A 15,953-nucleotide genomic window follows, 5' to 3' on the forward strand; every position below is an offset into this window, starting at 1 on the left:
ACCAATGTATTTATCATGTAGTGATAAACAATACAGACAATAATTTACTGACTGCAGAGATCTGTAAAAACATAAGCAATGTATACACTTGGTATATTTATTAAGACGCTGCATCATGTGTCATTAGAAAATTAAACTGGAATATTGATTGAAAACCATACATGGCACAGAGCGTCTCCATTCTGCTAAACCTACTCCCATTAGGGGTCCACTAAATCTTACACCCTTCATATCTTCATCACAGCAAGTCATTATATAAAAGTTATATAAAAACATGAGATTTCTCTTTGTTTGCACTGACCTCAAAGTGCTTCTTTTCTTCCTTAATGTTATTGAGCATTTCCTCCATCTCCTTAATTTCTGAAAGCAATTTCTGCTCTTGACTCCTTTGCCTGTAAAGATAGATAAGATTGTGTATTGAGAGTACATGATAGTTTTATGTTGTATCATGGTAGTTTATGGTGGCATATTCCTATATAGGTATCCATTAAAAGTGACATTAGTAGAGTTTGTCATTCATTATCACTTAAGGAATCCTCAAGGAACTATAACTAACTACACATTAAATTTGACAGCTATTCAATCAGTATATACCGTACTTACATTTGCAAGTCCATGCCCAATGCTTGAATGGTTTTGTTTATCTTCTCAATTTCATCCTCAAGACTCTTAGTTTGGACTGTCAGCTCCTTCAGTATTTAAAACAATAAGCACAGGATTATCCAACTTTTTACATGGCCTTTATACACGGTCTATCCTTTTCTCTTTCTTTTTCTTTTAAATGTTTAATAGGGACTGCTGAAGAACCCATGGATATTAAAAAAAAATGTTACTCACCTCTCCCCAGGCTTCCATTTCCAACAGTGGCCGGTCCAGTCTTCAGTTTATAGGTCCTCAAGCTGTTTATGCCAGTTGCTGTAGTCAATGGTCAACATTTCACAAACAGCTATTTGTGAAGAGGTCACCACTGACCAGTAGTCATCCAGTATAAATGGGATATTGCTGCTAACATCAGTCAGTGGACCTGTTTACAGAAGACTGGAGCTGCAGAAGCCCCTTCAGCAGCTCTATTAAATATAAGAAAAAGCCTCACAACTTCTTTAAGATAGGCAATAAGATGAATTTTAGATGGTCTGACTTCTGCAATCCCACCGATCAACTGTGAGAAAAAGCTCTGCTTAGAGCGCCCTACTTTTTGTAGTGGCTGTTTTGGGTATTGCAACAATGTTCAGCTGTTCACAGGCAGGATGTTCTAAAAAGTATGGCGGTCTGAGCACAGCAGCACCCGATATAAATAACAAGGCTACAGCAATTGCACAAGGATAAGCCATTCTGAGATTTTTCAAGACAATACGACCATGGTTGTGCTCATGATGATATTCCATTTACTAGGAAACACTGTTTTAATATTATTTGTCTACAAACTATTAATCCCAGATTAAAATGTGATCAAGTTCTGAATGCCAGAAAGTAATTATACAACTTTTTTAGGATCATTTGCACAAACTTTTTGCAACTTTCTTTCCACTTTTGGAAAGTTGAGAGGATAGCCTGTCGAGACGGACTTATCAAATTAGCTAAAAAATGCCACAAGCTCAGTCCATAAGGCTATGTAGCATAGAAAGTGGAATAACATTTCAAAAGTGTCAGAATTAAAGATGCCGCAAATTTATCAAACATTGTGCAACATTGTGTCTCCAGAAAAAATTATTTTAAAAATATCCTTCATTAAAAACCATCCCCAAAATTCTAAAGAATACTGGATTGCTCTCTCCCTTTCTGAAACTGCTACCTTCCAATATGTACATGGCAGATGTAATGTAAAGGTTAAATCTGATTAATTGTCCAATAACCCAGCACCATTACCAGTCAGTGGAACTGTGGGGATTTCTTGACAGTGAGTGATACGTATGGGCAAGTTTACCCAGGCCTGTCAGGGGATGCTTGTTATTAAAGATCAGTGCTGACTTAGCTCAATAACACTTACAGGTCACAGCCTATGGACTATACGTTCCACTTACATAGTGTAGTCTCAGTTTTCCTTTCTTAGTATATTACCTAACCCAGTTATTTTACAATACAGAATTAATTATTGTAGAATATGCAGAACTTGGCATGGCTGTGTATTATATGGACAGCCTAGTGACTGCAATGAGAACTGTGTAATACTTCATTTTACCTATGGTGGTGCTACAGAAAAATTTCACTTGCTGCCACTACAGATTCCACTTAATGGCTGGGAGTCGCAGGTGTAGGACACTTACCACTGGGGGCTCTCCATTTAAAGTACACTCCACTGGTTTTAGGTCCTGATATTGGTATCACTGACACTTACCATATTTTCTGTTTCCAGCCTCTGTGTTTTCTCTGTAGAGCTCAGTAGATCTTCTTGGAGACTCTGGATTCTTCTAGCCTGGGTCTGGTTTTCATCTTGCAGCGAAGATACTTTTTCTTGCAGTACTGAACTCTCCTCTGTCAACTTCTTTACTATTTTCTAGAAAAGAAGTGGCAAAGTCGTTTTAAGGTTTTTAGGGTAATTTCCAGTTGATAGTAACATTCTGTTGCTGCAGACATGCATAGTTGGCTGCATTATCTGGGGTTGGGACAAGACTCGGCAGGGAAGCAAGGAGTAGGCTCTACCACCTATTCTTGGTCTTTTAATAGGTCACAGCATAGGGTCCAGTCTGAATTATTAGAGAATTAATTATTAAAAGCTAATGTTAGGGTCTGGGGTTGCTAGGTGGGGTGGCATAGACTCAAAAGTCCAGATTCTTTAGTCCAAAACAAAGGTAGAGTTTTATTTTCACTCAAAAAAGGTAGCAGCAAAAGGAAACAATACAAAAATAAATACCTGCCCAGCTAGGATCTAACTAAACATAGAATAGGTTACCTCACCTAGAATAACAGAAATCAAAAGCCAGTAACAGTCGCTGCAGGAACAAGCGCAAAGTGTGGACTGGAGGGGGGTGGAATGACAGGTTCCACTACCAACCTACCTGTCATTCCTAAAAATCCAGCCCAGTAACCCGGAACTTTGAAATAACCCTCAGCAGACAATAGTTATCTGCTGAGAAACGTAGTTCTACGGAGAACAGGAGCGTACTGCGCATGCGCGCGTAAGCGGCCTTCAAAAAAATGTCCGCCAGCCGGCCTGTGCACTCGGCTCTTGCCTGCATCCCGATGGCAGAGCCGACTGCACAGGCGCCGGAGTGTGACCCCAGCCGGAAGAAGACAGGAGAAGAGGCGGTTGCTGTTGAAGGTGGAGATGTCGCTGGAGCATTATTGGGGACGCCCCCAGTGCTATTTGAGAGCTGGGACCCGCCCCCAGTGCTGTGAGGGAGCTCATTTGCATACCGGTAAAAAACAGTATTTCTACCGAACAGCGGGCCGGAGGTGACTGAGAAAGGTAGAAGACGAATAGCCTTTCTTAAGGATATTCCGACGTGTTAACTAGAAAAAAAAGTATTTTAATGGTAGAATCCCTGTAAGGCTTGAAAATGCTTTTCCTTTTATATGGCCTGGAGGTTATTACTTAGGGCCCATGCACTTAGAATTGCATGCACATTCTTCACTGTTTCACATAGGGTGCCTGTGGTTTCTGAATGCTGAATGGTGGTTCATTGCATTGCATAGACATTGGATCTCAGGGTGAGTTTGGTCTTTCCTATTGCATACATGGATCTGCTTATATTCTAGAAATAAATGTCTATTTTGCACTACTTGCACTACTCCTTCAAACACAACTGGAATGAAAATTATTCATTATTAAAGCTGTGTAGGTGCAACAGCCCAGTAGAATAAGAATGTTGGGAGCTGTTGTAGTACTCGCGTTTCACATTGAAAGCAATAGGGAAAAAAAGCAGCCCATTCATTTCAATGGGGAGTGCACGTATGCTGGCTCCCATAGAAATGAATGGGATCTGCTTTGTAAGCGCTCATTCTGAACGTGTTTTACATTCAGAATGAGCCGAGCATACTCAGTGTGAATGCACCCTTAAGGTGTTTCTTTTCGGGTGCTGACACACTGTGTAGCCAAATGCAACTATAACCAAATTCAGTCTCCGAGCACCAGTTCTAGCACCTTGGGGTAAGTGTGACACCCGTTAATTCCTGGCTGTAGTTTTGCTGTTACTGCGCTGCCAGGAATTAAATATGGGTGAAATTAATCAGCATCACTTACAGAAAAGTGAAAGTACCGGGGACTGGATGCAGCATCCAGGTACATAGTTTGTCCCCATCCTACAGGTGTTACCTCACTATACTTCAAGTTTCATACATTTACTACTAATTGTGGGTTGCAAATGTTCTTACATTGCTTCAAATGGAAAAATACAGGTGTATCAAGGCAGATAGCGGTAAAGTCATGTGGCTGGGAGCACAGTATGACAGTACCCCATGTTACTGTTTGTGCTATATGACTTTAGTGTAGGTGTTGTCATCCTTAAATTTATTGCACGGCACTCTGAGGACTTCATCTTTGATTTCTTAATTTAAATCGGCACGCTGAACAAAAAAGGTTGCCTACCCCTGGTTTAGAACATCCCTTAGCACCTCTTTGCAAGACTAAACAAATGTAACTCTTTAATCTCTCCTCATAGCTGAGGTCCTCCATGCCCCTTATCAACTCTGTCGCTCTCTGTTGTACATTTTCCAACTCTATGGTATCCCTTCTATGAACTGGTGCCCAGAACTGAAATTTAGAAACAGTTCTTTAGGAACTTCCACTTTGGATGTAGCTGAGGCTGAAGCTGAGCTGATGGGACTTCTTGGGTCAGTCAGTGTTTCCCTTGCAGGGACAGTCTTCCTCTTAGTATTTGTCACTAATACTTCTTCCTCTGAACCCACAAGGTGTCTGCAATGCCAAGGCTGCAGGGTGCAGATACAAATAGGTAACCTGTTTGACCAGAGGCTAATAGGCACTGTTATGGACTATGGTCCATATGGCAGTTACCCTCACAACTTCTTCTTGTACACTCATCTCTAAAGAGGAGATGGGAGCAATCCCTGCTTGAAACTGTAGACCACCACTTGGACTAACTTCAGCATAACCAGTGACACTTTTTTTTTTTTACATCCATTTAGCATATCAATTTAATGGATACAAAAAACAGGAACACAAAAACAAGGACACAAAAATGTAGTATACCATGATACCATCTCTATGTATACGGACCGCCATCCATTTTGCATTAAGTTGTTTTACATTTGTTGATGCAAAAAAAAATAAATTGTGAAAATAGTGTAAATAGACTCTCACACATTTCCTCCTTCTTGCTTACTAAGAAGACTTGTAGATTCATAATTAGTAATTTAACAAGTCCAGAGCCTCTTATTGAGTTCAACAGGGAGATCATCATACTGTGTTCGTAACAAAACCCAGGACAATAGCAATGTGATATTTTTACCTTAAGTTCAGAATTCTCTTCGATTGTCTTCACCATCTCCAGCTAATGAATCAGATAATAATTGAATCAGAATGCAACAAGGCAGAAATACATATAGTATAGTCATATCAGCTCCTACAGTTACACAAATACATAACCTCTTTGAGACAACCACCCAAAATTGCATGAAAAAGTGGTCTTTGAGAAAAGTGGTCTATGAGAAATTTGGTCTTGTCAAAGAAGATAGATAGCATGATAAACTGAAAATTCTTCATAGAAAATATGGTCTGGTTAAGCAGGTAGTCTTCTCAAAGAGGTGGTCTTTTGGACAAGTTTCACTGTATATAAAGGTAGATTTAGAGTTACAGGTTCTGACTTTTTGGTCTTCTTAAGGCAGCGGTTCTCAACCTGTGGGTCGCGACCCCAGTGGGGGTCGAACGACCAAAACACAGGGGTCGCCACATACCTCCCAACCGTCCCGGTTGGTGGGAGGTATATCCCGGTTTCAACTGTTCGGCGCCCAGAGGACGCCGATGAGTTGAAAACACAGACTATTAAAGCAGGAGCTGTCACAGCCAGCTCCTGCTTTAATGCTGCGCTGCGGCTTCTGTATGTGTAGCTGCGATGTGATGACGTCACATCGCGGCTACAACTATATGAGTGAGCGAGACTAAGCGGGCAGCGAGGGAGCGTTGGAAGGTGAGTGTAAGTGTTTTGGTTTTTTTTGTTTTAAACATTAAGGTGGAACATAATGAAGGGGCAGATGAAGGGGGGACAGCATGACACTGGGAGCAGAGATGGAGGGACATGAAACTGTGGGCAGATGAAGGGGGGACGGCATGACACTGGGAGCAGAGATGGAGGGACATGACACTGGGGGCAGATGAAGGGGGGGACGACATGACACTGGGGGCAGAGATGGAGGGACATGACACTGGGGGCAGATGAAGGGGGAAGGACGGCATGACACTGGGGGCAGAGATGGAGGGACATGAAGCTCTGGGCAGAGATGGGGGAACATGAAACTGGGGAACAGATGGGGACATGAAACTGGGGGAAGAGATGGGGGACATGAAACTGGGCAGATGAAGGGGGGTACGACTTGGCACTGGAGGCAGAGATGGGGGGACATGAAACTGGGGACAGAGATGGGGAGACATGAAACTGGGGGCAGAGATGGAGGGACATGAAACTGGGGGCAGAGATGGAGGGACATGAAACTGGGGGCAGATGAAGGGGTTATATGAAACTGGGGAGAGATGGCGGGGGGACATATAATGTACGGGTGACTGTAGGAGGATTATACTGTGTGGGAGCACATGAAAAATTAATGAGAATGGGCGGAGTCAGCATAAAAGTGGGCGGAGCTGAATTCGCCACGGCGCACAGCATATTTTGTCCCCATTTCTAATCTTCAAAAGCTGGGAGGTATGCCTAAAGCCATCAGAAAATACATATTTCTGATGGCTTTAGCCACTGAGAAGCTGCGCTACTGTCTGCAGCAGCGCTATTCAGCTGGAACGCACGCCGTTATGGACACGTGTTCCAAACTGAATGGGGTCACCACAGCATGAGGAACTGTATTGCGGGGTCACGGCATTAGAAAGGTTGAGAACCACTGTCTTGAGTAGTCAACTATATGTGTCTTTTAATTTAGCACTTGCAATCTGGTAGCCAGTCAGAACATAGTCAATAAAAAAGGCTTAGGGTCCAACTGGCCCAACATAGTACTAGAGAGTCCTTTTGTGAACTCAGGCTATGTCACAATAATGCACCTTAGGGGCCACATGGTGGCTCAGTGGTTAGCACTGCAGCCTTGCAGTTCTGGGTCCTGGTGTTCAAATCCCACCAAGGGCAAAAAACCATCTGCAAGGAGTTTGTATGTTCTCCCCATGTTTGTATGGATTTCCATCCCATATTCCAAAGACATACTGATAGGGAGAAATGTACATTGTGAGCTCTATGTGGGGCTCACAATCTACATTTAAAAAAAAAAACAAACAACAACAATAATGCACCTTAAAAGACCACCAGAGACCAACCCCATTTGAAACTGACTGTGGACTAGGGCCCATTTCTTACCAGTAGCATCATGCCTTACTGTGTTGGATATTGCAGTAAAGGGGCACGGCCTTCCTGTTTGATAATCTTTGCTTATATAAACTGTTTATACTGAAATACTCAGAAAATAAAAGGCAAAATCAGACCTCAGTTGTCACCATCAGGATATCATCTTCATCTTCTGGGATGTTGTGACAGAACTGAAAAGGAGTGCTGGCTCCTCGAACTTCTCCATTATAGTCCACATAGCAAAACTGGTAGTAGTCATCATCCTTGGGCAGATAGTATGCTGGAAGAAGACACATCAGGTTACTTACTTATGGGGCTATGTGAGAAGAAAGCCTAGTGTTCCATTGTGTACATTCTCTTTACTGAAAGCCAGGCCCTGATATGGTCACTATGATCTAATAAGTGCATGTTAGGTCAGTGCTTAGTAATTTTAGTCAAATGTAGTAAATGTATTTAAGTGACCAAGAAATGTTTTATTCATAGAACTGGACAGTAAAGATACCAATTCACTGGTCAAACATAACTAATGTCACACCTACTTCTAACATTTGCATTAGCTATTAGTCTAATGTCCTCATTGCAAACTCTTTTATTTTAGCCATAATTATTCATTTGACCAAAATGAGAATTGTCTTACTTAAAGAGGTTATATTGTCTAGGAACCTATGTTTCCAACACTCTACTAGGGCGTAGAGAGTGAAGGTTGACTACAAGATGCACCTTGCTATGGGGGACCCACCACACCACATTACAAGGACAACCCACTGATTTGAAAGAGAATTGTGTAATACTTTTCACCTGTATTGAATGGGAATTGAACACTTACTATCAGCAGGGGTCTAGCTATAGGGGGTACAGCGATAGCAGCCTGTACTGGGCCCTTGACGCTGATGTGGCTGGTAGGGGCTCCATTACTGATTTTGCATTGGGGCCCACAAGCTTCAAGTTATGTCTTTGGCTACCGGTCTACAGATTACAGCTGATCACTGGTGTTAGCAGGACACCCACTATGTGATCAAATTATCATGAGGGACCCTATCAAGCAAGAATGCATTGTCCTAAGCAAATCCACGGATGAAGGATAAAGTACAAATGTAAACCCTATGACTTAAAATGTGCCAGACTTGTAATAATGGTTGTTGGATAATAAATCTGGTGCATCTTTGGACTGTCTAATGTAAGTTTATGCCTCCTACTGTATTTAGTTGGTTTACTTTGAGCTAAATTTTTATGCCAGAGTAATGACAATACCTTGTAGGGCTGCTTCTAAACTCTTCAAAGATGCTTTTCTTATTCTGTATCACAGCTCCATTTTCATGAAAATCAGTGTTTTAAGTTCATGCAAATTAGCTGAAAAGGCCTTTAGGGACATGTCTTCTCCTGCTGGGCCATCACTCTCTGCCTTAGATAATCGCCCCCTAACCATTGCCCAGATCTGTCTCCATTGCTTGAGTGACATCTTCCACTTTGTCTGCAGTTAGGGGCGATTATCTGGAGTGCAGTGCAAAGCCTTGGAAGGAGAAGAAACGCCCCTAAAGCCATTTTCAGCTAATTTGCATAAAAATTACACACTGATATTCATGAAAATGGATATGCAAAGCACAATAAGAAAAGCATCTTTGGAAAGTATAGCAGCCACCCTACAAGGTACTGTCATTAGTTTGATACCGATTTTCCTGTTGACAGATTCCCTTCAAGCTATATATGACTCCTTGTCAAGCTAAAAGCAGATGTGCCTAAATGCATGTAAATTAATTGACTTTAGGCCAGAATTCAGGCACAGCCTTCATAGTGAATTCTTCCCATGTGAATTATAGTTCCTTAGGGAGAGATCACCTTTTCAGGTGTGTGGAGACTTATACAGTCATAGTTGCTCCACTGCAAGGGAACATGGGAAGAATATGCAAATCTGTCTCCCAAGATGTAAACAGGGAGACAGTGCCTCTGTTATGCCGCCCTCTATTGGAAGCACCCTGAACATCATGCCCAACTTTCCCAGAAGTCTTTACTGCATAATTATGTATATACAGTATATACTTATATAATATGGTGTAATACCTCATTACATATTAATACTTGTGTACTTCTCCTCTGAGGATTGTGTCATGGCTGTAGGGTCACAGATACACCAGGTATAAAATGCATTCCCATTATAAGCATATAAACAATTCTGACCTGTGAATAGAACAGTGTTGTCCTCACTGGTCCTTGCTGAGATCCAAGTGAAATATTCTCTAGTAGTTTTCCATCCAACCTTAAGATTAAAGCAAAGACAAATCCAACCTTACATAATGAGACTGGACAGGCAGGAGGTATAGGGGTCTATCAGAAACTCGCACGTTTATTATATGTTCATCTGTATTATTACTAGAAATGGGATAAGCGCTTATCCAAAGCCAGAAATATATAGTGGCAAAAGTAAACCTAAGGTCCCTTGTACACCATGTGTGGGAGATCCAGTCTTCTCTACATCTTCTTGATAAAAATGAGAATCGGAAAGGGTCACAAGGAAGGGGAGAAACTTTATTGAAGGATCCCTCAAGTTCAATATTTATGTGGCCTTAGATGCTAATGCAACTTTTTATTTGACTACTAAAGAATTGATCTATTACAGTATATTCTCAAAAGTGCCAGCTTACATGGAGAGCCAAATGGCATGAAGGGAGTTGCAATTTCGATAGAGCTTGAAAGCTCCAGCTTACTAACCAAGCAGTAACAGTGATATTTCCTCCAAAGTTTTTCGGTAGTTTTGGTTATTTTTCTTAAATACTGATGCAAGTTGAGAAGGAATGTGGAACAAAGTAACATGAAGTGTTACAAGAAGGAATTTCCAAAAAAATTCTAAAGCTTTCCTACATTCAACACTGACAGGATATTGACTTGAGGCTAGCTATAGATATACTACATTTATATACCTGTGCCTGTTAAAGGGGATCTATCAGCAAAATTTTGCTGTATGAGCCCCACATATGCGTGCCCAACTTTTAAAAGTCTATTCAGGCACCGCTAATCTTATTTTAAACCCCCGTCCCGTTTTAAAATAAAACTATAAAAACATATAGGTAAATCATACGTGAACATGCACCCTGGGCGGTGATGCATGATAAGACGTCATCTTCTGGCACACCTAGCGAAAATCTCCAGAGCTACTGCGCACCCTCCGGTGGCACTGCCATTGAGAAAAATGGCGCCGGAGTGTGCGCAGTAGCTCCGGAGGGAGCGCTACTGCGCACGGGCCAGATTTCAACCAATCAGACTTGAACCGCCGGAAGAGGATGAAGATGAAGCCGGGGAAGAGCCAGGACCGGAGGGCGTCGCCGAAAGAAGTAGAAAGATGAGGTAGGCGTGCCAGAAAATGACGTTGGATCATGCATCACCGCCCAGGGTGCACGTTCACGTATGATTTACCTATATTTTTTTTTACAGTTTTTATTTTAAAACGGGACGGGGGTTTAAAATAAGATTAGCGGTGCCTGAATAGACTTTTTAAAGGCTATTCACGCATATGTGGGGCTCATACAGCAAAATTTTACTGATAGAGCCCCTTTAAACTGTATTCACACTTGATTTTCTTGCAACAGAATTTAGACAGGTTTTACTGGGGAAGGAAAGTGGGGAGAGAAATGCTGCAGTCAAAATGACGCAAATGAACACAACCCAATATAGAATGAATTTGTTTGCCCAGATCTGAGCACGGAATCTGTTTGTTTTAAAAATGGATTTCTTTTGATTGTTTGTTATACATCAAATAAACTTATTTTATATTATTACTAGCAGTACCCGCGGCCCACTCCCCTGCGGCGCGACCCACCTCCAGCGGTACCCGCCCCCCCCCCCCCCCCCGCTTCGTTGCCTTGCATCTGCCACAGACCCCTTCCACACCATAACACCCGTGAACCCCTGGCCCCACCCCTGCGCTCCCGGTTCCCCTTATTCCTTGCTTATAATTTGGTATTTGCTGGTGTTTATGAGCCGCCACGTGCCCCCGCAGCCCCTTCCCTCCCGCTGGCCCCCGCAGCCTCCTCACCTACCACTTGTCCCCGGCTCCCCTATCCCCCTTGGCCCTGCACTCTTGCTCCATCCCGTGCCCCTGGGCCCTCTTCCCCACTGATACCCACGTCCTGCACCCATGCCTCTTCTCCCCCGCACCCCCTCCCTCTGGCCGCAACCACCCCTCCCCCGCCGGGGGCCCCGGCCACACTCCCCCACGGCCCCCAGCGCTCTGCTGTATGGCGTGTCAACCCTGCTACATCGCATCCTACGCTGGTGTATGGAGGTACCTGCATCTGCGGGACATACTGTGCGGGGCTGCAGCTTTCCCCTCACACAGCAATGTAGTTACCAGGTGCAGCCGATACAGTGTTCACGTGGCCGTCCAGTAAGGCTGCCTGTCCGTCCCTGTCCCAAGTTATGCCACTTGTTGGCTCCTCTCCCAAGTGTGCGTGTGCAACCATTTTCTCCTGGCTGCAGTCAGGCCGATAGCTCCACCCACACAGCAGCGGCAGCTAATCGGGAAAGAGTTGAAGGGCCTGAGATGACGTCATCTCAGGTCCTTCAGTTTAGGTGAACGGCAATTCAGCGGTTGCGGTGGCGAACTCCGGCCGTGTACCGGTAAAGTAAGTAGCCTATGTATCAATCTGGCTGCCAATGTATGTATGTGTGCAATTGCAGGCAAATCCATTCAGCTGTTTTCCCGTGATTGAGGAACAAACATCCAAACACACAATTAGTATTATTATAATTATTTACTACTAGCTGGTACCCGCGACTTCGTCTGCGGTGATTATAGAAGTGGGTATATACAGGTGTGAGTAAGGTTTTCGTAGTGTGTATAAGTTTCTCTGCTCCCAGAGTCATATGAGGTCTTAATTTTTCCTGGGACAAATTTTTCTTCATGATGCCGCCATTATTTATTCTATATAATGTACTGGGAAGCAGGGAAAAAATTCAGAATGGGGTGGATTTGAAGTAAAAATGCAGTTCTGCGACTTTCTTACGGGCTTTGGTTTTAAGGCGTTTACTGTGCAACCAAAATGACATGTCCCTTGTATTCTGTGCTTCGTTACGATTCCAGGGATACCAAATTTATAAGGTTTTATTTACATTTTGACCCCTTTAAAAAAGGCAAAACTGTGTTAAAAAAAAATTTTTTTTTTGAAAAGTCGCCATATTCCGACAGCCGTAACTTTTTTATACGTGCGTGTACGGGGATGTATAGGGCGTCTTTTTTTGCGGGACCGGGTGTACTTTGTAGTTCTACCATTTTCGGGAAATGTTATTGCTTTGATCACTTTTTATTCAAATTTTTATCAGAATCAAAACAGTGAAAAAACGGCGGTTTGGCACTTTGGACCATTTTTACCGCTACGGCGTTTACCGAACAGGAAAAATATTTGTATAGCTTTGTAGAGCGGGCGATTTCGGACACGGGGATACCTATTATGTATGTGTTTCACAGTTTTTAACTACTTTTATATGTGTTCTAGGGAAAGAGGGGTGATTTGAATTTTTAATCCTTTTTATTTGTTTTTATATTTTTTTTACTTTTTTTTAACCTTTTTTTTTTTTGCATTTATTAGACCTCCTAGGGGTATTGACATGGGTGGGCGGTGTCGCGGATTGTCAGAGCGGTGGGGGTTGGCAAACATGGCTGCTCCAGAGCATTAAAGAGCGCCTCCTGGAGAATCGTTAAGGTGAGGGGCAAAGTGGTAAAGTCTACGTATATGTGATTGTGTGGGGTTAGGGGCGAGGCTGTAGAGGGCAATATGAATTTTGTGGATTGCTATGGTCCAAAGTGTGTGAGATTGCAGAGATGGTGGTGTGAATTTGGGTTTTGTGGGGGTCCTGGCACAAACGTATGTGCGCTATTGTGACGAAAAGTAGCCTATTGCGCAATCGAGTGTATTAACTATGTTTGTGGAAACTTTCAGCCAAATCGGTCGAGCGGGTTTTGCGTGATTGAGGAACAAACATCCAAACATCCAAACACACAAACATCCAAACTCACAAACTTTCACATTTATAATATTAATAGGATTAGGACCAAATTGGAATACTATTTTATCCTATACTCATGGTATGTTACCTAAACATGTATTAGCTTCCATTACAGATTATAAAGCAAAATGATCACAGTGCTAAGAAAATGAAAATATATAGGCAGTAGCTAGTTTCACTTTTCACCATACATGTATATTTAGGCTGAGGGCATACATCAGGTATATTTCTTGAGGGAGGCTGGATGGTAAGTAAACAGTTAAAAAGCACATAAATAATGCATATGAACACACACTGAATAATATATAGGCAGGAGCTGATAGCTCCCCAGTGAAATTGCTAGCAACTAGGCATGCTGGCCATTGTAGTTCAGTATTACCATGATAGAGGGATAAAGTAATTTCTTGATGGACACTTAGTGGATTTTTATTAAGAAATTTGTGAATTTCTAAACCTACAAAGAACGTACAAGAAATAAAAAAGTATCCTTGGTCTTCCTCCCTAAATCTTTCTTCACTCTTTGTTTACTCCCAAGGTGCAGGTGCCATTCTCAGACCTCAGTGCAGAACATTGATAAGATCCATCAGGAAATAATTGCCCAAACCCCAGGCAGCATTGACCCTCACCTACAACACATCCTCTCTTCATCTCGCCCTACTACCTGCAGTAGTAACCCCTTCCCCTCACACCTTCTCCAGTCTCTGTCACCTAGTGCTATTTAACCTCTCTCTCTATCTTCTGGAATTTTCCCATCCTCCTTCAAACATACTGTCAATACCCTGATATTGAAGAAATCTTTCATTGACCTGTCCTGTGCTGTCCTACCTGTCCTGTGTCTTCAACCTCCCCTTCATCTCCAGAATCCTAAAACGCTTGGTCTATTCTCATTTCATCCGCTATCTTTCTGCTAACTCTCTTCTTGAGCCCTTAAAATCTGGCTTCCGTAAACAGCACTCTACTAAAATAGTCTTTAGAAAAGTCTCCAATGATCTCCTAATGGCTAAATCTAAGGGTGCATTCACACTGAGTAAACGCTAGCTTATTCTGAACGTAAAACACGTTCAGAATAAGCGGCGTCTAAAGCAGCTCCATTCATTTCTATGGGAGCGGGGATACGAGCGCTCCCCATAGAAATGAATGGGCTGCTTCTTTCACTCCGTGCAGTCCCATTGAAGTGAATGGGGAGTGCCGGCGTGTACGCTCCGGCATGAGCAGAGCTTGCCGTATACGCCGGCACTCCCCATTCACTTCAATGGGACTGCACGGAGTGAAAGAAGCAGCCCATTCATTTCTATGGGGAGCGCTCGTATCCCCGCTCCCATAGAAATGAATGGAGCTGCTTTAGACGCCGCTTATTCTGAATGTGTTTTACGTTCAGAATAAGCTAGCGTTTACTCAGTGTGAATGCACCCTAAAGGTGACTATCCTCTTCTTATTCTTCAGGACCTCTCAGCAGCTTTTGACACTGTTGACCATCAACTCCTCCTCACTATGCTCCGCTCAGTCGGCTTCAATGACACTGCGCTCTCCTGGTTCTCCTCTTATCTCTCAGACCGCACTTTATCATTTGCGAGCTCTGTTTCCTCCCCTCTTTCCCTTGCTGTTGGGCTTCCTCAGGGCTCGGTCCTAGGCCCCCTGCTCTTTTCTCTTCTACACAGCCCCCATTGGACCCCAGATTTGGCTTCCGATACCATTTTTATGCTGATCACACTGAACTATATACCTCATCCCGTGACATCACCCCTGCACTAATACAGAACACCAGTGACTGCCTCCGCTGTCTCAAATATCATGAGTTTGTTGCAGAGTTTGTTGAACTACTGCTGTCTCCATCATCTACTAACAAACCTGACCCTGATATTTCCATTTCAGGCCCTGGCCTTACTATAACTCCTAGGCAATATTCCAACTGCCTCAGGGTTATGTTTGACTCAGACCTTTCCTCCCCCCCCCCCCATATCCAATCACTCGCACGCACATTTCATCTCCACCTCAAAAACATCTCCAGAATACCCCCTTTCCTTACCAGAGATACATTGAAGACACTTATTGTCTCTCTGATTCATTCTCGCCTTGACTACTGTAACTCCTTACTAATCGGTCTTCCCCTCACTAAACTCTCCCCTCACTAAACTCTCCCCTCTACAATCTATTCTGAATGCAGCGGCCAGGCTCATCTATCAGTCTAGACGTTAGAGCGATGCCTCTGGTCTGTGCCAGTCACTACATTGGCTGCCTATTCATTATTGAACACAATACAAATTTATCACTCTCATCCCAAAAGCTCTCCATAATGCTGCACCCTGTATAATGCTGAGCTCTTGTATTACCCCACAGGACATGGTCCCTTATCAGAATGTAACCTTATAGGTTCAGACACCATCTGCACATTTATTTGTATGTGTAATTTAAAAAAAAAAAAAAAAAAAAAATCACAAAAACAGCAATGCTATCTCCTATGCCGCCCCTGCTACCTCTTCTGTCACCCCCTCTACCTCATAG

General features: G+C 43.0%; 1 protein-coding gene across 1 annotated transcript in view; it reads right to left on the reverse strand.

Moving 5' to 3' along the window:
• CALCOCO2 (calcium binding and coiled-coil domain 2) overlaps positions 1-15,953 on the reverse strand; it is a 49,931-nt gene that overhangs the window by 21,708 nt on the left and 12,270 nt on the right. The window contains exons 3-8 of the mRNA XM_075278290.1: positions 9,630-9,708; positions 7,592-7,734; positions 5,406-5,447; positions 2,336-2,494; positions 604-689; positions 302-392 (exon numbers count right to left, since the gene is read on the reverse strand). Coding sequence (XP_075134391.1) covers positions 302-392; positions 604-689; positions 2,336-2,494; positions 5,406-5,447; positions 7,592-7,734; positions 9,630-9,708 — 600 coding nt within the window. The remainder of the gene's footprint in view (positions 1-301; positions 393-603; positions 690-2,335; positions 2,495-5,405; positions 5,448-7,591; positions 7,735-9,629; positions 9,709-15,953) is intronic.

This window comes from Leptodactylus fuscus, chromosome 6 (assembly GCF_031893055.1).
Source record: "Leptodactylus fuscus isolate aLepFus1 chromosome 6, aLepFus1.hap2, whole genome shotgun sequence".
In the NCBI taxonomy this organism is placed as follows: domain Eukaryota; kingdom Metazoa; phylum Chordata; class Amphibia; order Anura; family Leptodactylidae; genus Leptodactylus; species Leptodactylus fuscus.